General features: G+C 40.7%; 1 protein-coding gene across 1 annotated transcript in view; it reads left to right on the top strand.

Annotated features, from left to right (window-relative positions):
- Positions 1–21,285, top strand: part of USP13 (ubiquitin specific peptidase 13) — a 49,636-nt gene extending 28,351 nt beyond the window's left edge. Inside the window, exons 8-21 of the mRNA XM_077785726.1 lie at positions 1,412–1,599; positions 3,023–3,094; positions 3,355–3,448; positions 6,590–6,715; positions 8,575–8,728; positions 9,974–10,148; positions 10,530–10,618; positions 10,969–11,091; positions 12,490–12,516; positions 13,239–13,382; positions 14,341–14,507; positions 14,987–15,149; positions 16,710–16,794; positions 17,331–21,285. Of these exons, the coding sequence (XP_077641852.1) occupies positions 1,412–1,599; positions 3,023–3,094; positions 3,355–3,448; positions 6,590–6,715; positions 8,575–8,728; positions 9,974–10,148; positions 10,530–10,618; positions 10,969–11,091; positions 12,490–12,516; positions 13,239–13,382; positions 14,341–14,507; positions 14,987–15,149; positions 16,710–16,794; positions 17,331–17,424 (1,701 nt within the window). The 3' untranslated portion in view covers positions 17,425–21,285. The remainder of the gene's footprint in view (positions 1–1,411; positions 1,600–3,022; positions 3,095–3,354; positions 3,449–6,589; positions 6,716–8,574; positions 8,729–9,973; positions 10,149–10,529; positions 10,619–10,968; positions 11,092–12,489; positions 12,517–13,238; positions 13,383–14,340; positions 14,508–14,986; positions 15,150–16,709; positions 16,795–17,330) is intronic.
- The last annotated feature ends 1,424 nt before the right edge of the window (positions 21,286–22,709 follow it).

Here is a 22,709-nt window from a genome sequence, read left to right as displayed (position 1 = left end):
TCAGACTGTTATGACACTATTCAGTTTTGTAAAGTTCAGCCAGCTAATGTGGGGATTGTTGTCTGAGTTCTGAGTAAATCATTGCTCTCAAATCCAGAAATTCCCTTCTGAAAGAGGTACCTTGTGTTCTTTAGTTTACATATTTCACTTTTCCTGTGTGATGTACCATTTGTCTTCAAGATGAAAAACCTCATTCAATTAAAGAATGTCTGGAATATTTAATTACAGTGAGTGAAGGAAAGCCTATCGAATGTGTGAACAGATACAATTCATTAGCAAAAAGCTAAGCAATGGATAAGTTAAAAAGTGGCTGAAAGTTATGTAAATTTCAGTTTAGGTTTTCTCAATATATAAAAATATATAAAAATATATAAAAATGAGAAAAAAACATTCTCTCAAGTCTAGAAAACAGCATGTCAAAGGCGTGACATCCTATGAAGGGACTGGGGAAAAAGGATTCTCTGTGTGTGTCTGTATTAGTAAAGAAGTGCTTCTAATAACTTGTGTTTTAGTGGATGTTGATTCCAGTTCTCTTTAAATGGTGTAGGAGATCAGAATGGGATATGCTTATAAAGGCAGGTGTGGTTTCTGTGGTTGTGTTGGTTTTTTGTTTGGTTTGATTTTTTTTGTTTTTTGGTTTTATTTTTTTTTTAACCCAAGCATATAACCTAGTATCATTGCCTGGAGAACATGAAAATGTTAAAAAGGAACAAACCTGCTACTGGTTAAGTGTATTTCATTTTCCAAGTGGTGAGAATAATTGAAATGATAGAGAAAAAGTTTCTTTTATCCGAATCATTCTGGAAAGCCTGTTTTACTCAGAGCCTTGAAAACCTAGTCTTTGCTGTTGCAAAGGTTTCACCTCTGGCCTTTGCCTGTACAATTCTTTGAGAAGTCACAGAGCAGTGCCAGCAGTAAATGACACTATGGTGACCTGCACCTACAGGCTGAAGGCTGACTGTAAAGGGGAGAAACTTCAGTGTCACAAATTATTGGCTTTTACCATTTGAAAGAAGGGAAGAGTTCTTGGATCTGCAGCTTTTCATGCGGTTTATTTGTTATGAGCAGCTTGTAGAGCAGCAGCTATTCCTGACCATTATAAATGAAATGGGAAACCTGAAGAAATGCAGTGTTTGGTGCTGAGGCTTGAGGTCACAGGCCTGAGAGAAGTGAAGCTCCCAGCTGGGGCTGAGGTCACGACTGGGAGCACTCAGTGCCAGTGGCTGTGCTGAAGAGCTAAGGCTGCATTGGAGGAACAAACTGCTGGCTTTCTGACCCTCATCTTCCCCTACATGCAGGATTTACCTCCCCTTGCTCTTCATTTCTTGGAGTACAGCTCACAAAGTTGATGGCAGCAGCATAATTATGGCAGAAGTTAAAGAGACTAAGATGAAAATCTTGTTGCTTTCAGACAGAGAATGGGCTAAGAGATAATGACATAAAGCCAAGAGTTTCAGAATGGGAAGTGATTCAGGAAGCTGGTGTGAAACTCAAGCCCATGTATGGCCCAGGATACACAGGCATGAAGAACCTGGGGAATAGCTGCTACCTCAATGCTGTCATGCAAGCCATTTTCAGCATCCCAGAGTTCCAGCGAGCGTAAGTAGCTCCAAACTGCTTCTTGTCACTAGCTGCTGCATCCATCAATTCATTGTTTTTCTAAGAAAAATGGTGATTAAATTTTTGTCTCGCCTGCAGGCAGGTGTCTTTCAGTCAGCTCAGTGGCTGCTTGAAGGATTTAGTGATTATTTTAGTCTGTTCTGGAAAAGGCTGGAACACAAAACCCAATCTGCCTTTAAAGTAAAAACTTACTGTCTCAGCTTCAGTGGTGGGAAATAATTTGCCACCTTGGAAATTTGATGTCTTGGTCTCTGCTTTTTATATACAGATGCGGATATCTCTGCTTACCTGGGTATCATCAGTATCACATTAGAGGGTTTGTACTGGCCTGTGCCAGGAGTTATTCTGTGTGATTTGTGCCAAAAACTGGCACAGACATGTTGATATTTATCCATGCTAGTGAAAAACAGTGCACATGTTGCATGCAGGTCTGGCTAAAGGGAGGAACTATCAGAGGCACATTTTAATTAAAATTTTAAAAAATGACAAGAATAGTGTAAATGTATTCTTCCACTGAATAACTAAAAGAATAAAAGGACAAAAGCACAACAGAAAAATATTAAATACTCCTGACTGATCAAAGCTGAACACATCACTCCAAGGAGAGAAGCCTTTTTATAAAGGACAGTCCATGGTTTGAAATAAAATTCAGAGTACCATTTCCTTCCAGCATATGCTGGAAGTGAAGCTTTTAGATTTCGGAAAATCTCCCAGGTTTTCATGTTAGAAATTACCTTCTGGAGAAGAGGGAGAAAACTTGTGTTTATTTGCTTTGTTAGTCACATGGAGTACAGTTTGTAGATTTATTAAATGCCAGCTCTTCTACCTCCACCACTGAAAAATATCAAAATGAACTTTGTAAAGGAAGATTATTTTCCACAGCATGGTCCTGGGAGTTACCTGGAGGACTCAGAATAGTGACATACCATACCTACCCAGCCTGTTTTGTCCTGTGCTCAAGGGCAGCCAGTGCTCAGAGAGTGCTGCTGAATACTTCACTTTCCAGCAGGCTGGCTAGAATAATGTTTCCCTCAGTGTTATCAGAATGACTTTTCTTGTGAAACTCATTTGGAACGTTCTTTTTACATATTTTTGTCGTGATACTAACCTGAAGTTACTCAGTTATATTAATTGGGAGTAAAAAGTACACTGGTTCTCAGCTCAGCTCTGTGGTTTTGACCAATACCATCCTGCAGCTTTTGCAAGAGTAGGGAATAGAATGTAAATTCCAGATGGACAACACAGCCATATTCTTTATAGCTAGAAGCTTCCAAGTAAAACCTCAATGTCTATTTCTTTATTTCTTTACTATTATTTTTGCATGATAGAAGCACTCATTGGGGATAGACTGAATGACTCAGCTACAATATTTGAATGTTTCTGCTTTGTTCTTGCTGCCCAGGTATGTGGGAAACCTTCCACGAATATTTGACTACTCCCCTCTTGATCCAACACAAGATTTCAATACTCAGATGTAAGTGACATTTCTCAGTTATTTACTTGGTCAGGTTAAATAGAATCTAAATGATTTAAAGGCAGAGCAAAAGAACTCTTTTTCATGAGCTCAGAAGTGAGATACGGTACAGGGAGATTGAGATTTGACCACGTAGTTGCAGGTAATGATGGTTCATCAAGGAGTCAAAAGCAGTAAATTTCTTTTTGTGTTGTTTGAAGTAAGTCTTCTTTTCTGTTTTTCTCACGTTTGTTTCTACCCCTCCACTTTCTTCCTTACAGGGCTAAACTGGGACATGGCCTCCTTTCAGGCCAATACTCTAAGCCACCCATGAAATCTGAGCTCATTGAGCAGGTGATGAAAGAAGAACACAAGGTATTTGCCTGAGTTTGTACAGCCACTGGTAACTAGGTAAAAGTGATATCCTGAGAAAGGGGAACAGGTGCTGGGCATTGAGGAACACGTGTGGGTCCAGCATGGGTGGGATGCTTAGCAAGGTGGAATGTGAAGATTACTAAGTCAGGGATAAATTAGTCAGGCACTATTTGTGCAGTGCATCAAGGCAAGCACTGATAAAGTGCTCTGCTGCTCCAGTGATGAGTGCAAATGTTCACACAACTTGCAACCAATGTTTGTCTTCTCTGAGGAACAACAAGAGCAACAATGCTATGCAGAGAGTCCTGGAAGCAAACTTCTCAACCCTCTTTAAATTTCTGAAAGAAGTATAAAGAGCTAAAGAATTGTTTCCAGGAAGTGTCTGACAATACTCCACTTGATTTCAGGAGAAGGTAATGGAGATTAGGTGGTGCTGGGGGCTTTGGAGATGGAGGGACCACGCAGAGCCACAGGAGTAATGCATGCTTCTGCCATGGAGGGATGGTGGTGGTTGCCACAGAAACAGATATTTTCCTCTGCCTTCATCTATCACTTATTGACATAGGAATTTCTCCTGAAATCAGAATGCCAATAAGATTTTGGTCAGACAGAGCATCTGGTGCAGAGTAGTTTGCGTGGTCTGGAAGTCGTGTGTCTCCCAGGCAATTGCTTTGTACAGTGGCAATTCATTGTTTTGGAACAGAAAATGAATCCTGCTTGTTCCCATTAAATAAACTTCAAGGATAATCAGCACTGCACTGGGACAAAGGAATAGTGCACAGATTGCAGCAAACTCCATACATTGAATTATGTGTACTGACTGACCTGCTTTCCTAAATACATACAGGATGTGACTGGGATATACTGTGCTAGAAGTTCAGGGATCTGAATCCTTGGAATAAAGCTGCACCTCCATGTTTAGCTCAGCAGCCACCATTGGATGAGATATTGAGAACTCATTAATGACAGATGGTATAAAACTCTGTCAGGTTTTAGTAGGCATCTACTGACATTTAACATGTGTTCATTAGTTCAGTTTAATGAAGCTGAAGTTGCATGCATGAAGCATCCTTATCAAGAAATTCAGAGCATATATTAGGATTTGAAACAGCTTTTACAGCTTTTTTTTTTTTGCTTGTTGTACTGATGAATTGTTTACAGAAAAAGTCAGGTGTAGATATTTTCTCTATTTCTTCACTCTTGCAATACAAATCTTTGTTTCTTTCAGGTTGAGGATGCTTTTTTTTTGTTTTGTTTGCTTAGCATTTTAGACCTTAAATGTTTTTAAGTGCTTCTGCTTTGTGTCTATAATATCAATTATTAATTTTACTTTTGTTCCTTTATTTTTTTTTCCCTTCTACATGCAAAGAAGTTCTCAGTGTTTCTGAGCCTTTGGAATTCATCCAAAGTTTTGGGGAGTTGTTGCCTGTAAAAGCATTCATATGAGATCTCCAGTGGTCCAGCACAATCTATATTTAGCTAAACTGTTTTGCAACTGTTGATGGGGAAAGTATGCCAGGTATCCAATAAATATTCGTGGTGCTGTGGAGTTGAAAATTTTTACCACAGAAGTTTAGCCTGGAAATGGCAGCATTTTTCTTGGACCCACTTTAGGATTGAAAAGAGGCTGAATGCCTAAAGGGTCATCAGCCAGGGCTTGATTTTCTGCTTTGAGCTTTAACATTTCTTCTGGGTTTGGTTTTTTTTTTTTTTTTTTTCCTTTTATTGTCCTTGGGGTGAGGTTGCAAGATTCAATCCTTTTTTTGCAGACTGTCACACATGGCATGCTCCTCTTCTTCCTGCTCAAGTGGCTGAGTACAAAGTGTAGAGGTGGAAACAAGGCTTGATTCCAAACTCGCTGCATTATACAGAATTGTGCCACATTTTTGCTTCTGGCATAGGAAGGAGTTATAATGTGAAGTTATAGTGCTTTGTAAGCACTTCTCTCTGGGGAGAGAGTGCACTTCTCTCCCCAGTCCTAGTTTTGATGAAAGGCAGCTGAGGACACTGAAGCAATGCATAACCCAGGATGCAGAAATGCCCAGAACATCTCTCTGTCCAAGCCATAGAGACTCTGTCTCTTGATGGGAGCCTTTAAGGATCATCTTGGCCTGATGTGGTTGGTGGTGTACTGCCAAAACTGGAAAAAGCATTTAAAAATTAGAATGTGCTTCTGATTTCAATGGGTCTAGGCATACTGCACCCTGGTGAAACAAAGAAAAAAAATTTACTCTTCCAGTATTTTATGCTCCATTTCATGCTGCTTTTTCTATTTTTATATTCATATGACAGTGCAAGAGTAATAAGGAATGAAATTGGCTGAGTTTTTAACAGCCTCTGAGAGCTCGTAAAGGTTATACTTTTGATTGGATTATCCAGAAAATTATTTGGTTTTATGAATGGTGAGGGCAAATTTGACTAATAGCTTCTGACCCTTCAAAAATGTTATTTGAAAGGCATAATAGCTAGGATCTGGAATGGTTGGAGAGGTTCTTAAAGTGGTATAAAGGATTAGAAAGTCAAAACCAGGACTGTCTTGGAAGCCAGAGATTTTCTAATTTAGAGCAGTTTGCTCCTGATGTAACTGAATGGCCAAAGGAAGTAAGTTATGGTTTTTCAACATGACCAACACCTGCAAATTGCAAATTCATGTCTGCTCATAACAACTCACCTGGGAATGCATGCTGCACACATTAGTTGTTCTCTGCTTGGTTCTGCACAGCTCTCTGGAAAGGTTTTGTCCTGAGGAAAGATGCCAGCTGACACACCAAAGTGCTTCAATGCTCTGGCACAGGGTTCTGAAAGCAACATCAAATGTTATATAATAATGTAGGCTTTCAGCCTTTCTGAAAACTACTAACCTTTAAAAACCTCCAGTAATCTCTAAAATGCCAATTGCCAAAGGACAGGTAGAGTGAGTTCTGTAGGAACTAAGCCATAAAACATATTCTAAACCTCCCCCAGATCTTGTTTCAGGACCCTTTCCATATTTATTAAAATGGAAAAATAGGTGAAATGGAAGATATCATTCCTCCAGTGCCAGAAATGGGCCATAGATAGATTTAGTGGAGTAACTTTGAGATATTTGGTTCATGATTTAATAAAAATTCCTTTTAAAATGGTTTTTCTCTCTTTATTTAGCCTCAACACAATGGAATATCTCCTCGAATGTTCAAGGCTTTTATAAGTAAAGGCCACCCAGAATTCTCCTCCAATAGACAACAAGATGCACAGGAATTTTTCCTGCATCTTATAAATCTAGTAGAGGTGAGAAAACCTGAATTGCTGCTTCTTTTTCTGGTTATATTAGATAATTAAGGCTAAACTCTTACATGAGTGGCTTATATTTTATTTGTATTATTTTTAGCCTTAGATATGTAGAAGGTGGGACTAATTACAATGTGTTTTGTTTTAGAAACATTTACTTTCTTAATTCTTCTTTACTTTAGACTCTTGCAGGATCATGAACAGGGCCAGTGGTGCTGATAACAAATATGAAGAGGTCAAGCTTCACTGTACAGGCTATAAGATTCATAAACATATGTGACCTTTTAAATTGCTGTTCCTGTTTACCATATTGAAGTGTGCCATGGAATATTAATGAATTGGGTATTATGATTATTATTGTTATTGTTCCAAATTCATATAATCGTTGGGAGCAAATTAATTACCCTGTCCAGCTGTTTTACAAATCCCAGCTGTATGTTATTGAATCATGGGAGGAAGGATTCCTCTGCTGAAAGCAGAGTGGATGTTTGTCAATGGAATATTTCTCTAAAAAGCTTTAGTTCCACCAAGCTCCAGCTCAGTGCTGTGTGTAAAGGAATCATACTGTGAATTTTAATGCTGTCTTTCTGAAAAGGAATTTACAAATACATGCAGTTTTGATGTAAAGCAATTCTTGTCTACCCTTCCTCCCTCGTTTTCCCATCTTCCTCAGGAATTGAGCCTATTTATTCATGTGTTCAGTCTCTAGATGAAGTTACTCACATTTGTATGCATAATGTTCCACATCCCTAAATGCATGTACTGATTATAGGGTGGTTAGAGGAGACTTTTCTGTTTCTTGCCTGATAAGGGACATTAACATGAACAACAAAGAGGAGGTATATTATTTGCATGACATTCCCATCTGGATAATGAACTACAAGTTACTTGTTCTGTTTCAATGCATATTCAGAGTGGTAGGAGCAATTCTACTTGCTGAGAGGATGCACCATGTTATTTATCTGAGCTTTCTGTCTTTACTGTAACATGCCACCTTCCTGCCTTCTGTTCACCTTGACTCAGGTTCTTGGGGTGCATACGCTGCAAGTTCTGTGTGTAGAAGGATGCTGCTGTGAGTGCAGAAATTGTGGATTTTGGTGGTTTTCTCTGTAGGTGCCAGAGCTCTGCACGCAATCCAGTGTGAGCTGAGCTGCCTGATCAGTGTCTTTGTGCTTGCCTTAAAACAACCAGCAGCCTTTGAGTCTTCTGGTCGTTTTAGTGATCACCACATGTCGATTCTTTTGCTTCTTTTCTTTGCTAAAATTGGGATTAAATCACAGGATTTTATTTCTTGTTTGGACTTAGATGTTTATTAGTCCTTATCTATATTATAGTCTTACAAGTTGTGGGTTTTACAGTACTTCTCTCTAACATGGTAAAAATTAAGTTGTATCTTTTTCTCTGCAAGGCTTTTAAAGGATAAACTATATAATTAAGAAATTACACCTAATTATTTTTACTTTTAAGCTAATAACTAACTTCTTGTGCTCTGCAATGGGGACTTTTTTATCCAATTACCCAATACTACTTAAACCTATGAAGAAGAAGGTGAAGAAGAAGAAGATAAGAAAGACTATCTTCTGCTTTAGAACTTACACTTTGCTTTATATATATTACTACATTCTAAAACCTTCAACTCTAGGATTTTCACTATGGGATATTACACACTGCTATCCAAACCACACACTCATAATCTCAGTTCTATCATTCAATTTTGGAAGCTTTCTCTACGCCTTCAGGCTTCCCTAAAACGCAGTGTTCTCATGGGGGTCGGTGTCTGTCAGCACAGAAAGTCTAAAATTTGTAGCCCCCAGGGTTCCAGCAGGCACAGAAGTGACTGGGTGTGCTGTCCCTTTCAGAGGAACCCCGTGGGCTCAGAGAACCCCAGCGATGTTTTCCGGTTCCTGGTGGAGGAGCGCACGCAGTGCTGCCAGTCCAGGAAGGTGCGCTACACCGAGAGGGTGGACTACATCATGCAGCTCCCTGTGGCCATGGAGGCAGCTACAAACAAAGGTAAAGGAGCAAACTGCTCTGCTTGACCCAGGGATGTGCCACATTGTGCCCAGAGATCCCCACCAGTACTGAATCCCCTTCGTCCTGCACAATAAAACAGTTTGGGAAAACTTCATTATAAAAATGAACGTACTAGCTAATGAATATATTTTAAAAGCACACGCAAAAAAAACCCCTGAAACCAAACCCCACAAATCTGCTTTCTGTTCTTTAGGAGCAGGTTATAAGATCTAATGTGGTAATAGAGAATAGGAGTATAAGGTAGTTTGTCATGTATAAATCTAAAATACATAATTTGGATGTTCTGGGCTTTAGGGGAGGAAGGAGGGAGGAAGTGTTGGATGTTGATTTAATTAGCAGGAGCGTTTTTTTCTCCCCTGTGAAAAGCATCCTTGGTTTTAAAGGAGAAAATGGCCAAGGAGGTTTGAAGACTTGGGAGTAGGATGGAGGCACTGACAAGTTGTGGTTGCATCTGCAGTCAGTGCTGAAGAGCCTTGCAGAATAACATAATAAATGTATGCTTGAGGTAGAAGTGAAGGGAGATGTGCCTCTGATTCCTACATAATCTGAACATTTAAAATATTTTAAAACCAGAAGGTTCTATTCTGATTGTTTGATGAGATCCTATAAAATACCACAAGGCAGAGAATTCTACCTTCTTTTTACTTAGTTAGCCTACAACTCCTTGCACTGGACATGAAGTTTTGGAGAACTTTTCATTCTTTGTTCATCAGTTTCAGTGCTGACTCTGTTGCTTATAAAAGAACATGTTATTTCCAGGTAATGACTCAGGAGACAGATTAGTTTGTGAATTTACCATATGTCACTGCTCAGCTTACCAGTGTCAAGACTTTTTCTAGATCATACATAATCCTGGCCTGTCTAAAAAGTCAGATGACACAGATAGACAGCAATAACTTTCCAACTCAGATTGAGCTCTGATGAAGTGGGTGTGTGGCATTACTGTTCACGCAGGATTTTGGCTGTTGTGACAAAGTTCTCATACCTGTGTCCTGGTATTTCCAGTTCTGTGTTTTAACCATGAACAGGAAGCTCAGAGATGTGGCTGTAAGTGTAGCTCCTGATCCCAGTGCAGACAAAAAGATTTGATGTCTAGCTTAAAGTATGTAAAACTTTTATTGCTAAGTAGGTTTTTGTTTTCTAAAACTTGCAAAAATAAGCCTGATGAGGAACACATAACCACGACAATGTTCATTAGCTTCTAGTGTTGTGTGTATTTCTCAGATGAATTAATTGCCTATGAATTGAAGAGGCGAGAAGCAGAAGCTGCAAGGAGACCTCTGCCAGAGCTGGTCCGTGCCAAGATCCCATTTAGTGCTTGTCTGCAGGCCTTTTCTGAACCAAGCAACGTAGAGGATTTCTGGAGCAGTGCCCTTCAAGCAAAATCTGCAGGAGTTAAGTAAGTGTGTGTCTGGCTGCTTGTTAAAAACTGTGCTCTGTGCTTATCTTGCTACTTGGACGTGGTGCAGAGAGAAACACACAGATGCTCAGTGAGCTCTGGCATCACATTAGTGTTAGGGCTCATCAATGTAATGTGCAGACCAAGCCTTGCAAGGGTTGTAATGATGAACTGAGCAGGAAATTATTTGTTCTCAATGGTCAGGCACCAAGAAGCAATGCAGTCTGGTTGTTGAGAGCTTGAACTTGAAATGCTTGTAGGGTTGGATCCTTGGTATCAACCAGCAAAACCTCATGTCAGGTGTGCATGAGGTACTGGGATCTGTGCTGCTGGGGATTCTGTTGCCTGATTTCAATGAATTGTGTTTCTTGTCCTTCACAGGACTTCCCGTTTTGCTTCCTTTCCTGAGTACTTAGTGGTGCAGATAAAGAAATTCACCTTTGGCCTTGACTGGATACCCAAAAAGCTTGGTATGTGCTTTTTTAATTTACCTTTCTATCCCAGATAATTAATAAGCTGTGCAAACCTGAGGACCTGACTCAAGTCTTAAGTCTGTACTGTGAAGATCCTTATTGAATCTTCTTCCCTTTTACAACAAATTTAACCATCAGGTCTGTGGATCTAAAACACAGTTTCATGTAATCTGAGCTGGTTAAATTGTAATTTGGCATTCCAAATTTCTCCAAGAGCTCTTTTCAGAAGGAGAATCCTGGCTGTTCCTGTAGCTTGAGTGCCAGAGTCCCCTCTCTGAAGGGGTAGGTTGCACCATAAGATTGTTTTGCTGGCTGCAGAAACTTAGCCCATTTCTTTGCTCTTGCAGATGTTTCTATTGACATGCCAGATTTCCTGGATATCAGTCACCTTCGGGCCAGGGGGCTCCAGCCAGGAGAAGAGGAACTCCCAGACATTGCTCCTCCCATTGTCATTCCTGATGACCCAAAAGGTATTTGCTGACTTACTCTCCCCTGTATTCCTCTTTCCTTCCAGCACATGGGGATTCTCTTGAACTATGAACAAAACCCAGCTCTGTGCTTCTGTAATTGAAGATTGTTACAACACCCCACAACCTTTTTTCATCCCTACTGGACAACCTAGTTCTTCCAGCTTTTCTATTTTGGGGATTTATTATAGAATCACACAGTTTTTTGAGTTGGAAGGGATCTTAAAGGTCATCTAAAGCCCCTTGCCATGGGTAGGGACACCTTTCCCTGGAAGTTTGATAATTGATGTTGCTGTCCTTGTCTCCAGGGAACCTTCAGTGCATGTCCATGGCTCCCTTGGAGTAAAGTCACTGTTCCCTTCCCAGGCCCAGCACAATACAACAATACTTAATACACAAAGGACTACAGTTTAAGAGAACAGCTTTCCAGGCATAGGCTAAGACTCTAAATTGTATTTATTTTAAAATTACAAGAATTGTTAGGCCTTAACAACTGTGCCTGCATTCATAGTCCTCATCTCTGGATGTACATGGGCTGCATTAAAAAAGCTCTGTCTCAAGGAGAAGATGGCAAACAGCTGACTATAATGTTTGTGGAGAAGAAAGAAAGAGGAGTGATTAAAATGCTATGCTGGTTCTTTTTTCCTTAAATACTGTTTCTTTTATGCTAAAGTTCAGAAACAAGAATATTAAATATCCTCCTTCTTTATTCCCTGGGTTTCCCTGCAGAATCAAATGGTTTATAGCAAGTAAAATCATGTTTTTATGGTGTGACCTTAGACCCAGGTGGCTGCACTTTCCCCCAGATGACTGTAGTTTGAGTGCCTCAGAATTTAATATGAAGCCAGTAATGCAGCTGCTCTCATGACATGAGTGCCCCCATTTGCTTGGATATTTATAATAATGGTGGCAGAATACCAAGCTGTATATATGTGAAAGAAAGCTATACCTGAAATTGTGTGCAGAGCAAGGATATGACAAACTTCAATTCTCTAAAGGTTTTAATTCCATCCCTTATCTAGGTAACTTCCTCATGAAGGCTTGTACCTTTTTACCCTCAGGCTGAATGGACTGACCTAGTTTTAGTGTAAATGCATGGGTGATGGTGCTTTATTTTTAAGATTTTTGCTTAGGTCAGCCATCAGCTTTATTTCCTACTGGTTTATGGTATCAGTGACATTTTGCTCTGAAATGAGTTAGGGAAAACAATTAGAACAGAAATATCCCTGCTCTAATTCATGGCAAAAACATGAGGGAAGTAAGGATGAAACTGCCCTTTCTTCTTGAGGTCAAATATTTCTACGAGTTTAAAAATATGGAATTGTTTTACCCATATGGATCTGCTGAGCCTTCATGTATGTCCTTTTCCCTGTTTTTTTTTTCCCCATTGTTAATTTTCAGATCACATGGCGAACCATTTCGTGGAGTGTACGTATCTCATTTTTCTACTATTTAAAAAATTGTTATGCTTTTGCTCAGCTAATGGCTTCTCTCTCTTCATAGAGATGCATGAAGCCTTACTCTGCATGCTTCCAAACAAAAGCTGATTTCTGTGCTTGTTCAGTGTTTAGTTCCATGTGTGAAGGACTCTCTTTGAGGGTTAGTATAGCCAGAATATGAGCTGCTCCTCTGCCTGCTGCTCCTCAGGAGGGTCCTGCAGTGCTGGGGGTCTCAGCCTCTCAATCCTGGCTCCCTCTGCACTCTTGATCTCCCACAAAGCTGTCTGACCCTGTCATCCAGAGGCTGCCAGATCTGGCAGCTGTTATTTCTCTAACCTGCAAGATCCTGCCTTTGAGAAGGGCTTGGTTTTGGCTGCCATCTCTAGCTGAGCTCAGCCCCTGACTTCCTCACCCCTTAAAATCTAGTGCTGACGTATTTTAAAATAAATTAAGTCCTGTAGGAATTCATCAAGATTTAATGAACTATGTGGGGATCTGTGTCCCTGCTGAGACAAAAGATTATCAGTAAGTCCATAACAACAACTGTAATGCTTTGTACAGGCCTGTTTTCTGATGGCTGTGGGTTTATTGAAATACTAAACCAAGTCCAAGCAATATGTACTGCAATGTATGGCACCGTGAGTAACAATAAGAAATATTATGCAGTGGATGAAATGAGACTTTTATATTTTAGAAGGTCCTTTCTTGCAGCCCTAGATATTGATGAGTCCTCAGTTATGCAGCTGGCAGAGATGGGCTTTCCTTTGGAAGCGTGTCGGAAAGCTGTATACTATACAGGCAACCTGGGGGCTGAAGTTGCTTTCAACTGGATCATTGCACACATGGAAGAACCAGGTCAGTGACTGGAGGGTGTAAGTTAAACTCAGCTCCTGGTTGTGGATTTTGGCAGTCAGTAGAAATTTTATAATGTGTGACAGAGAAACAACGACCCCCCTTCCCCACCTGGAGGTGTGAGTGAATTTTCCTAAGCTGCTCCTGGGATGTGCAGATCTTGACCATTATGTGGTATCCTCTGCCTAGAAGAAGACAACAAACTAAGCTACACCAGAAGTCCTGTCCTCACCACTGGTGTGGGCCAGCTCTGTTTCCACCCTTTGGCTAGGTCCGTGCTGCTAAGGGGGAAGCTGACTTGTGACCAAGTGTAAGTACAAAGAATCCTGTGGTCTGGATGCTTTCCTTCCATATCAGCCTTCTCTAGCTCAGGCTGGAGCATTCATGCCATACTTGGGCTGTCTAGTGGTGGACAGGGCTGCTGGATGTTCTCCACTTCCTGTGTTTCATCTGTGCAAAGTTTGGACTCATGACTGAGCACTGAGTGCATCTGAGTACTCCCTTGCCAGGAAACTCCAGATTTGGTTGGGTTCACGCTTCACCATGAGCTTTTGTGTCGCTTGTGTAAATGGGGAATGAGTTTCACTTGGGCTTAGCAGACATTTTCAGATATGGAATCAGTTCATTTTACATCTATGTGCTGGGTTGTCTATTATCCTGATGTCATCATTGCTTCCACACCAATCTTTGCTGCTTTCCTGCAGTTGTTTCACTTCTGCAATGTGCTGAGTTATTCCAGTCTGCTCAGTATGAGCACTTAGATATTTTGTAAAGTGCACATCCATTTTGTTGTTTTTAAGGCTTTACACACATGTAATCTGAATTTAGATGCCAGTGAAATGAACTTATATTTATTTCAGGACTGCTTTTGAGGTCCTCTGTGTTGTTTGTTCGTGTTTGTTGTTGACTTTCCAGTTAAGTGAGGCAAAGGAAGGAACTGATGAATGTTTGTTTGTTCCAGACTTTGCTGAGCCATTGGTCATACCTGCATTTGGAGAAGTGGCTTCCAGTGGGGCAGCTGCTTTAGGAGCTGTAGGGTTAGATAACCAGCCTCCTGAAGAGATGGTTGCAATTATCAATTCCATGGGATTCCAAAGGGATCTGGCTATTCAGGCACTGAAGGCAACAGTGAGTTCATGGGTTATTGGTGGCACTGGGGTTCATTTTCGTGTGCTGTGCTTTGCTCATGTGAGTGCTCAGAAGCCTTGAAACATGTGTATAAATCCAATTAGTGGATGGTGAGCCTGGAACTATCCTGGCAAAGTGTGGGATGCCTGACTGCTCTGGAGTGGGGAAGATGCTTTGTGGTAAAGAGTTGAAGGCAGTGAGGAAAACATACCTGCTTTTACTACCTGTTGAAAAATAACCTGGATGCCTGGAGACTGTGTATCTGCAAGATAAGAACCTGGGGCAGTGGGTCTTAGTTGTGGAATTATTTCTTTTCTATATATCAGGCTTTGCAGAGTGCTTGCTGAATACTATTTTTCAGGGAGGTAGAGGTATCCTAAAATTTTTAAGTGATGTAAACATGATCCTTAATCTGTTCAAAGGCAGCATGGTGTTAGAGAGTGTATTAAAGGCTGCTCTTTTGATTGTTTGACTGGCAGAACAATAACTTGGAGCGTGCACTGGAGTGGATCTTCAGCCACCCTGACCCTGAGGAAGAAAGTGACCCTGCCTTGGACACGATGGATATGGAGAACAATGCTAATGCCAATATCCTTTCAGAGACAGGGTCAGAGGGACCCAGGATCAAAGATGGCCCTGGAAGTAAGTTCTGCTCCAGCTTAGACCTGGCTGTCACTCTGTTGTGTCACACCCACCCCATTCATAAAGCTCCTTTCTGTTTTGAAAGTAGTTATTGTGGGTTCTTTTGGACATGATCCAGACAATTTACTGCAGTCTTATTTCTGGGGCTGAATGCAGCTCTGTGGGCCACTGAGTTTTGTGGGCTGTGTTTGCTCAGAAAACTCTCTGCTTGAACTCACTGAATAACCAGAGCCCAAAGTTTCTTGCTACCAGAGCACACAAGTCTCTCCTGGCCTAGGTTTACTTTGTGTTCTGTTGTTCTAAGATAAAAAGACAAAGAAAAGCTAGAATGTTTAAATCTTCAGAGGTTGAGCAGCCTAAAGACAGCACTGCTGCTACAGACCACCTAAGTTTCTGTCCTCCTGTGGTCTGCTGGGCAATTTGATAATCCCTTCCACCAAGTTCCTTGTTCTCAATACCACAGGTATAGTCGGTGTCCTGCATATTTCATTTTCTTTTGGTTGAGATTCTCTGTCACACTGCTGCTAAATAAACCACAAGATGGGGCTAATGTACAGCAGGCAAAGTTGAGAATAACCTCCTGGAGGTGTCACAGTGCTGGGGTACAAAAGTTCAGTGGTGGTGATAAGGATGTCACAGAAAGTTTTTTGAAGGGTCTTTAGTGATGAGTTCTAATAACTGTAGTATGTTCTAAACTTCTACTTCTGATCTGGAATGTAAAGGTATAGGAAAAAAAAAATCCAGACAATTTGATTTTCTGTGTCTGTGGTTGCTACTGCTATATTAACATTATGAATATCAACCTTATGTCTTTTGGAGACATGGGAACATTGATTATTACTAAATTAAAAAAAAAAAACAAAACAACAAACTTGGAATAATTATTTTTTGTGGTACTTAGCCTTTATAGACTGAGACCCTTTACTGACAACAAGCATGATTCTATGAAATTGCTCCAGAAAGCCCTCTCCAGCAAAATGCAGGCCCATGTCCTTATGCAATACCCTGAAAGAAGGTACCCTTTTCGTTTTAGTGATAATTCAGGTGAGTGGCATGAATGGATGGGGATCAAGAACCAGACACTTTAAGCATAGAAATTGTCCTTGTGTTAAAGGAAGAGCTTTCTTTCCTGTCCTCTCCTCTATGTGCTGCTGAAATATGAGTTTTTTGATTTATAGGAGATAAACATATTTATAGAAGATCACGTGTATAGACATAGCTAATTTGTGTGCAGAATGCACTCCCTGTTTGGCACTTTCTGTGGTGCTCTCTGTGAACTGGGACTGAATCTGCTGTTTTTTTTTCCTAGCAGGGGTTGTGATCACAGCCCTGCTGTATATGCACAGGTCTCTGTGGGTTTGATTTGGATTGGTTTGATGTTTGACAGTGAATCTGAGCCACTAGTTAAGTTGGGAACATGCTGCAGTGTTAACAGAAACTGAGTTTGGGGATGCAGAGTCTGTGTTGGGAGTGCTTAGCTGGAAAGAACATTTCCCCTGGAGTCATCTTGCAGTGGTAGCAGTGAAAGACTTAGGGTACCATTTATATTTCTTAAAACAGGGTATGAGCTGTTTGGGTTCATCAGCCACATGGGAACATCCACAATGAGCGGCCACTACGTTTGTCACCTCAGAAAGGAAGGAAGGTGAGTGCAGCTGGGAGAGACACGTGGGGTGAGCAAATGTTGGATTGAAGCATCTGTACAGAGCAGGGCGTGCTCATGGCAGACAACACAGGCTGTTACCATCTGTAGGTTTCCCACCAAGAAATGAAAACTGTCACAGATGTCATGAGTCAGTTCTGATCCCACTGAAGTCTGTGGTGAAGTGTACCATTGGCTCTCCAGTGCTTGCCATTCCAAATCTCTATTCAGTTTGGGGGATTGGTTCTGTATCTGGCTGAGTGTTCCTGAGCTCTTCCCAACTTCCTTTTGTTGCCATTTTTTGACATTGAGAAATCCCTGATTTTGAGCTCTAACTACAAATGCCTCTGCACATCCCTCCTCCTTTTCAATTCCTGACTCTGGCAGCTGGTTTGGCTGTTTCTCTGATCCTTTGTTCTCATTGCAATGCCTAATTTTAGATTTTAAACTCTTTTTGATGTTTGGGTCTGAGAAGTCCCTGATAAACCTGTGGTGATTTTTATATTAATGGAATGTAATCAATCTTGTTTTCCTTTCAGATGGGTGATCTACAACGACCTTAGAGTCTGTGCCTCAGAACGACCTCCCAAAGACCTGGGCTACATTTATTTTTACCACAGGATACCAAGTTAGGCCTCAAATCTATCACCTGGCCTTAAGAAGCCATAAGCCTTTTTAACCTGCCCAAAAAAAAGCGTACAATAAAAATCTAAAACCAACAAAAGACCCCTTAACCCTTGGACTGCCAAAACGCAAATGAAACCATGGGATGTTTATAGTGTATTTAAAAACAATCATTTGATGCCGCCTTAAGTGTTAGACAGAAGATTTCTATTAGGTGCTGTATAGGACATTGTTTTAAATTTATATACCTTACAGGCCATGTGGATTTCTGGTGGAGTTTGCAGCTAGTGTGTGGAGAATATGGAAGCTTCAGTGTTGAGCAAAAACGGTTCAGCCCAGCTCCTGCCTGTCCTGTCCATTCATCCCTTGAAGACCACAAACAAATATTTGTTCTTTGGTGCCTGGGAGCCTGTGTTTTCATCCAGAGTCCAGCTCATTAGAGAAATCATTTGAAGGGAGAGGGTTTGTGGCTGTTCTTCAAAGCAGAATGTCCTTTTTCAGAGATTATTTGCAGTGCAGTGAGAAAGGTCAGCTGAAGTTGCATCTGTTGGAATTCAGTGGTACACTATCTCGATTTGACTTTTCCAGGCTTAAGCCTAAGAGATTAATGGAGACAGGAGCAATCTCCTGTCGGTGCCCTCTACATTTTTTGCCAAAGAGAAATTTTATTTTTGCAGACATAGGTTTCTTCATCTTCACTTGAATGTTCATTTTGTAGGTTCTACCAGCAGATTCAGGATTACAGATGGCTAAAAGCAGCAGACTTTCTGACTATGAAATTAAATGCACACCCTCAGGAAAGGCAAGGTTGTTATTTAAAATTTGTTTTCTTATGGAGAAGGTAAAGAAGAGTTTAATGTTCCATTATATTTATGTCAGGGAAATTTGTATCTAGACCACTCACATTCCATCTGAAATCAACTCCCTGACAAAGTACTCGCAGTGCAATCCTGCTTACTGCTAAAGATTACCTAAATATTGACTTTCATATCTCAGTGGGGAAAATTGCTTAGTAAGTTTTCTTATTTATTGATTTACTCCTCTCTTCCTCAGAAGATACCAAACCAAAACAACAACCAAGAACAAAAAAAAAAAAAAAACCAACCACAATAAAACCCCCCTTGAATTGATATTTTTATTTTCTTTAAACTTACAAATGCATCAATAAGCTGATCTCTTCAACAGACACCTTCTGAAAGGGGTTTGATATGTCTAGCAGGGATGATGGGGTGGGTAGGCAGGGGTTGGCCTATCCTGTCTTTTTTTTTTTTTTTTTAGTGTTATTTAAGTTTTTTTCAAAGTGAGAATACATATGTGGGATTTAAAATTATATTTTAAAACACTCATTCTAAAACAATTACAATGGTGAGTGCAAAGCCTTTCATGATTCCAAAAAAAGAACAAACCCAAAGGTTCACAGTGTTGGACACTGCTTAGAGGCTGCTGCTGGAGTTGCCTTGTACAATGTTACCAAGTCCTCAAAATAAATTGCAGCAGTCTAAAAAAAATCTTTTTTTGCAGAATGCAGGAGAGCCAGAGAAGTGTCATTGCATTTTCTCTGCTGTTAGTGCCTGTAAGTTTTAATAGCAAAATTCAGGCAGAGGAGTACCAAAATTAAACATCTGTTTATGAGAAGGGAATTTTAGTTTTTGCATTGTGTGGGGAAATATAATTCTCCCTCTGCTCATAAAGCCTCACACAGAGCCAAAAATCACTGTTGGTATTTTAATCAGGTTTTGATCTTAAAAGATTGTGAGAGAAACTCCAGTGCAATAATTTTGTGGAGTGTAAAGGTGTCTAATTTCTGGGAGAGCTCCCTGCACTTAGAGCTCTTTTGGACACATTAGTGCAGTGTCCTGGCACATTAATGAGTGGCCCCTGTGAGATTCAGCTGCCTTGTGCTTATTGAGCCACCAGTTCTGGATGAAATAAAAGCTGCCAGTAATTTCTTTGCTTCTTCCAGATTTTGGATATTTGAGGACTTCACCAGAAAGTGACAGGTTTGAAAATGGGATCAGCAAATTATGCAGTGATACATCTTCTATTTAAAGTGAAAGAGCAAAACTTCTGTATATCTGTGTGTTTCTTCATTCTGGCAGTAGAAAAAGGAGAAAAGGCCTTTTTTCTCCCCTTCCTTTATTTATTTTTTTTTTTTAAATTCCCATGTATATTCAAAAGAAGTTCAACACAACAGCTTCCCTCTTGCCTCATGAACTTAAAGGGCTATTTAGAAACCACCAAGATCTGGTGATTGCTGCCTTTTTATTTAGAAATGTTGGGTAAATAAAGGCCAACTGAGTAACTCCCATGTTCATTACCCAGCTGGAAGCATGACTGGTCCTTGTAGGATCAAGGATGGAGCTGGAATCTTGCAAACTAATTTGGTGCATCCCAGAACTGTGATGTTTGTGGAGCTGCCTGGTCTCAGGAGGCACACTGGGAGGGTGACAAACTGGAAATGGTGTTTGGAAGGAGAGGGCCCTTGGCTGCCTGTGCTGAGTGAATTGGAGCAGCTCAGCTCCTGACCTTCTTTTCAGTTCATCACTTTTGTGTTTTGCCTGCCCAAACCAAAGTTAGTCAGAATTGCAGGTTTTCTAAAATTTAGCAGTTAAATATATGTTAGAAGTTCTTCAGTCAGGTGCTTGAGGAATTACTTTATTGTCTTCAAAAACAGTGGCCTCCCTCCTTTTTTCAAGTGGCTGGTTAAATTGTCTCCCTTTTGTGATGGGTGTTGTGTGAAGAACATCACACTGGAGGAGCAGGATGTAAACTCCTCAGCCTAATGAGAGGGAGTTTTGGTGGGTTTTGGGTTTTTTAAACTCCAGCATTGCAGAAGCCCCACTCAAACAGACTGAACTGAAGAGATGACTGATCTGCCAGGCTGTGCCTGCTGCAATCTGAATGTGCTGACTGGTGCCAGGGCACAGCCTGGGCACACTCCCTGTGCCTGGGTGCTGGAGGCTCCCTGAGCTGGGACCTTCGTGACAAAAAAGAATGGAGGAAGAAAAATCACTGTGAGCTGTTTGAGACAATCTGACCTGAGAATCATGGCAAGCCAGGACGTGGCAGTGAATAATGCTCTTATTTCTCAGACTTATTTTTACTTCTTTTGTGTTATGCATTTAGGTTAGGAGATAGGAAGGAAGAAAAACTCAATAACTTTTCCTTGATTTCTTCTTCTCCTCTCATTCCTAGCAGCATGCTGGATCCTTAGACTCCTCATTCCGAGTCACAATCTCCTGTCTCAAAACACATGTAGATAAAAACTCCTATTTAATCTTCCTAGCTAAAATATAATTAGGACAAAAATTAATTTATTTAGACCTGTAGTTTTAAAATAAGTGTAGATGTTTCTGAACTCCCAATCACTTGTGACTCCACTGGGTTCAGTGCCATTACCTCTGACTGACTTTGGTGTAAGTGAAACCAACATCAGCCCAGTTCTATGATTCAGACAGCCTCCACCAGGTCACAGAATACATTCAGAATGTGGGTGCATCCCGAGCTCAGTAGATTTCTTTAGAAACCTCTCCAACTGATTCCTTTTCTTCTCCATCCTGGCAGCAGCCATTTTTATCCTTTTTGATGTTCTCATGCATTGGAAGTCTATGCAAAATATGTAACTGGACATTTTATTGTTTTCCCTGTTGCCCTTCCTACCTTAATGGCTGAGATTGGTGTTTGATTTCTACTCAGTCTTCAGTGGTTTTACTGTTGTATCCTGGAAGTGTCTGTCCTGGTTTACTTTGCACCATTCAGAGTTGTTTGCTTGAAGCACTGTTAACTTTCTGGAGAGTTTTTGTCTGAGATGAGAAAGGCTGTGAATGACGTTGTTGCAACCGTTTTAAATTAAAAAGAAATATTCTCACATCTGGTGACTGTGTGGGTTCTTGCTTCTTTATTCCTGTCTGAACTGAAGAGGATTAGACACAATGTGTTTTGATGCTGTCACTCTTTGTGTTCACATTTGGTGTTTTACTTAAAAAGACCCTGCACAGGGAGCAGAGAGGTTTGTGAGAGTCTTGGTTTCTTGTGACTCCTGGCATTTCTGTGGATTAAAAAAAAAAAGTAAAATCCCCAAGCTCTGAGTGGATATACAACATGTTAAAAAATAGAAAACAGTTTTTAAGTTATAGATTGGTTTGTTTTCTTTTAACTATTAGGCCTGCTGATGTTCTTTGATCACAAGAGTTGGCAATGCTTATGTGGAATAGTGCTGTCATTTCACTCCAAATTTCTGCTTTATCATGGTCTGTTATTCCTCATGCTCAGAAATTTCTTCTGCTGCTTAGTAAAGGAGAAATCTGTCTTCTTAGTAAGGACTTTGCATAGGAATGTGACTTTTGGGACTCTGGTAGATGCAATAGGCTGAAAAAGAGACTGAAGGGGTATCAACTTTTTATAGGCTCATGGGACCAGCAACTGGAGCAGAGGTAAGAAATAAATTTGCTGGGCTCAGTGACACTTCTTGACACAGAAGTAGAGGGCATGTGCCATGTTGAGTGATAAGAAGTGTAGAGATGGTTCAGCTTCTGACGTCTAAACTTAATGATCTGTTTTGGTTTCTCTTCTATCACAGATGTCCTTTGTGGCCATGGCAACTCAAACCACGCTGCTCACACCCCTTGTGGCAACTGGGAGAGGTGGGAGAGTGGCTCCCTGTAGAAGCTAACTGGTTCTGTTCAGAAGTTCCAGGAATTTCCTGTATAGGATTTGTGCCTGCTAGTTGTTGCAGACTGTGGGAGGCAGTTTTGGGTGACTGACAAATTCCCACCCTCTGCTCCCCCTCACTGAAGTGGGAAGTTGCATCTTTGTGTCCTTCAGGTGTTCTACAAGCCTAACCCAAATAAGGGCAGCCATGGTGGAAGATAAATGCTATAAAATTATTGAAAACAGTTACTGCATGACTGACAGATGTTTGGAGTGGGTGATTATGTTTTCAGATGTCTTTACAGTGATTTTTGAGCAGATTTGTGCGTGGATTTGGTACTGATGCTTTTCTCCCATTGTCTTTGGCTTTAGGACAGCAGTGCTGGGTTCCTGATGTGAAGGGACCCAATGATTTTCCTCCTGCTGCTTTGTCAGTGCATTTGACCAAAAAGAACCAAACTAGCTTATCTCCCAGCAAAACACACCAGTGTCAAGAGCCCACGGTTAACTTCGTCCTAACCTAAGGGTTAGTGGTTTTTTTTTGTCTGTTCCCTTTTGTTCCTTGGTGGAAGGTTCTGGTCAAAACCATAGGTTTTAGCCAATTGTTTTTTCTGACAGAGCTTTCCTTCTGCAGGCAAACCATG

The sequence above is a fragment of the Lonchura striata genome, chromosome 10, assembly GCF_046129695.1.
Source record: "Lonchura striata isolate bLonStr1 chromosome 10, bLonStr1.mat, whole genome shotgun sequence".
Taxonomy (NCBI): Eukaryota; Metazoa; Chordata; class Aves; order Passeriformes; family Estrildidae; genus Lonchura; species Lonchura striata.
The sequence above is the reverse complement of the archived record's forward strand: the minus strand, read 5'-3'. Positions and strand labels throughout refer to the sequence as shown.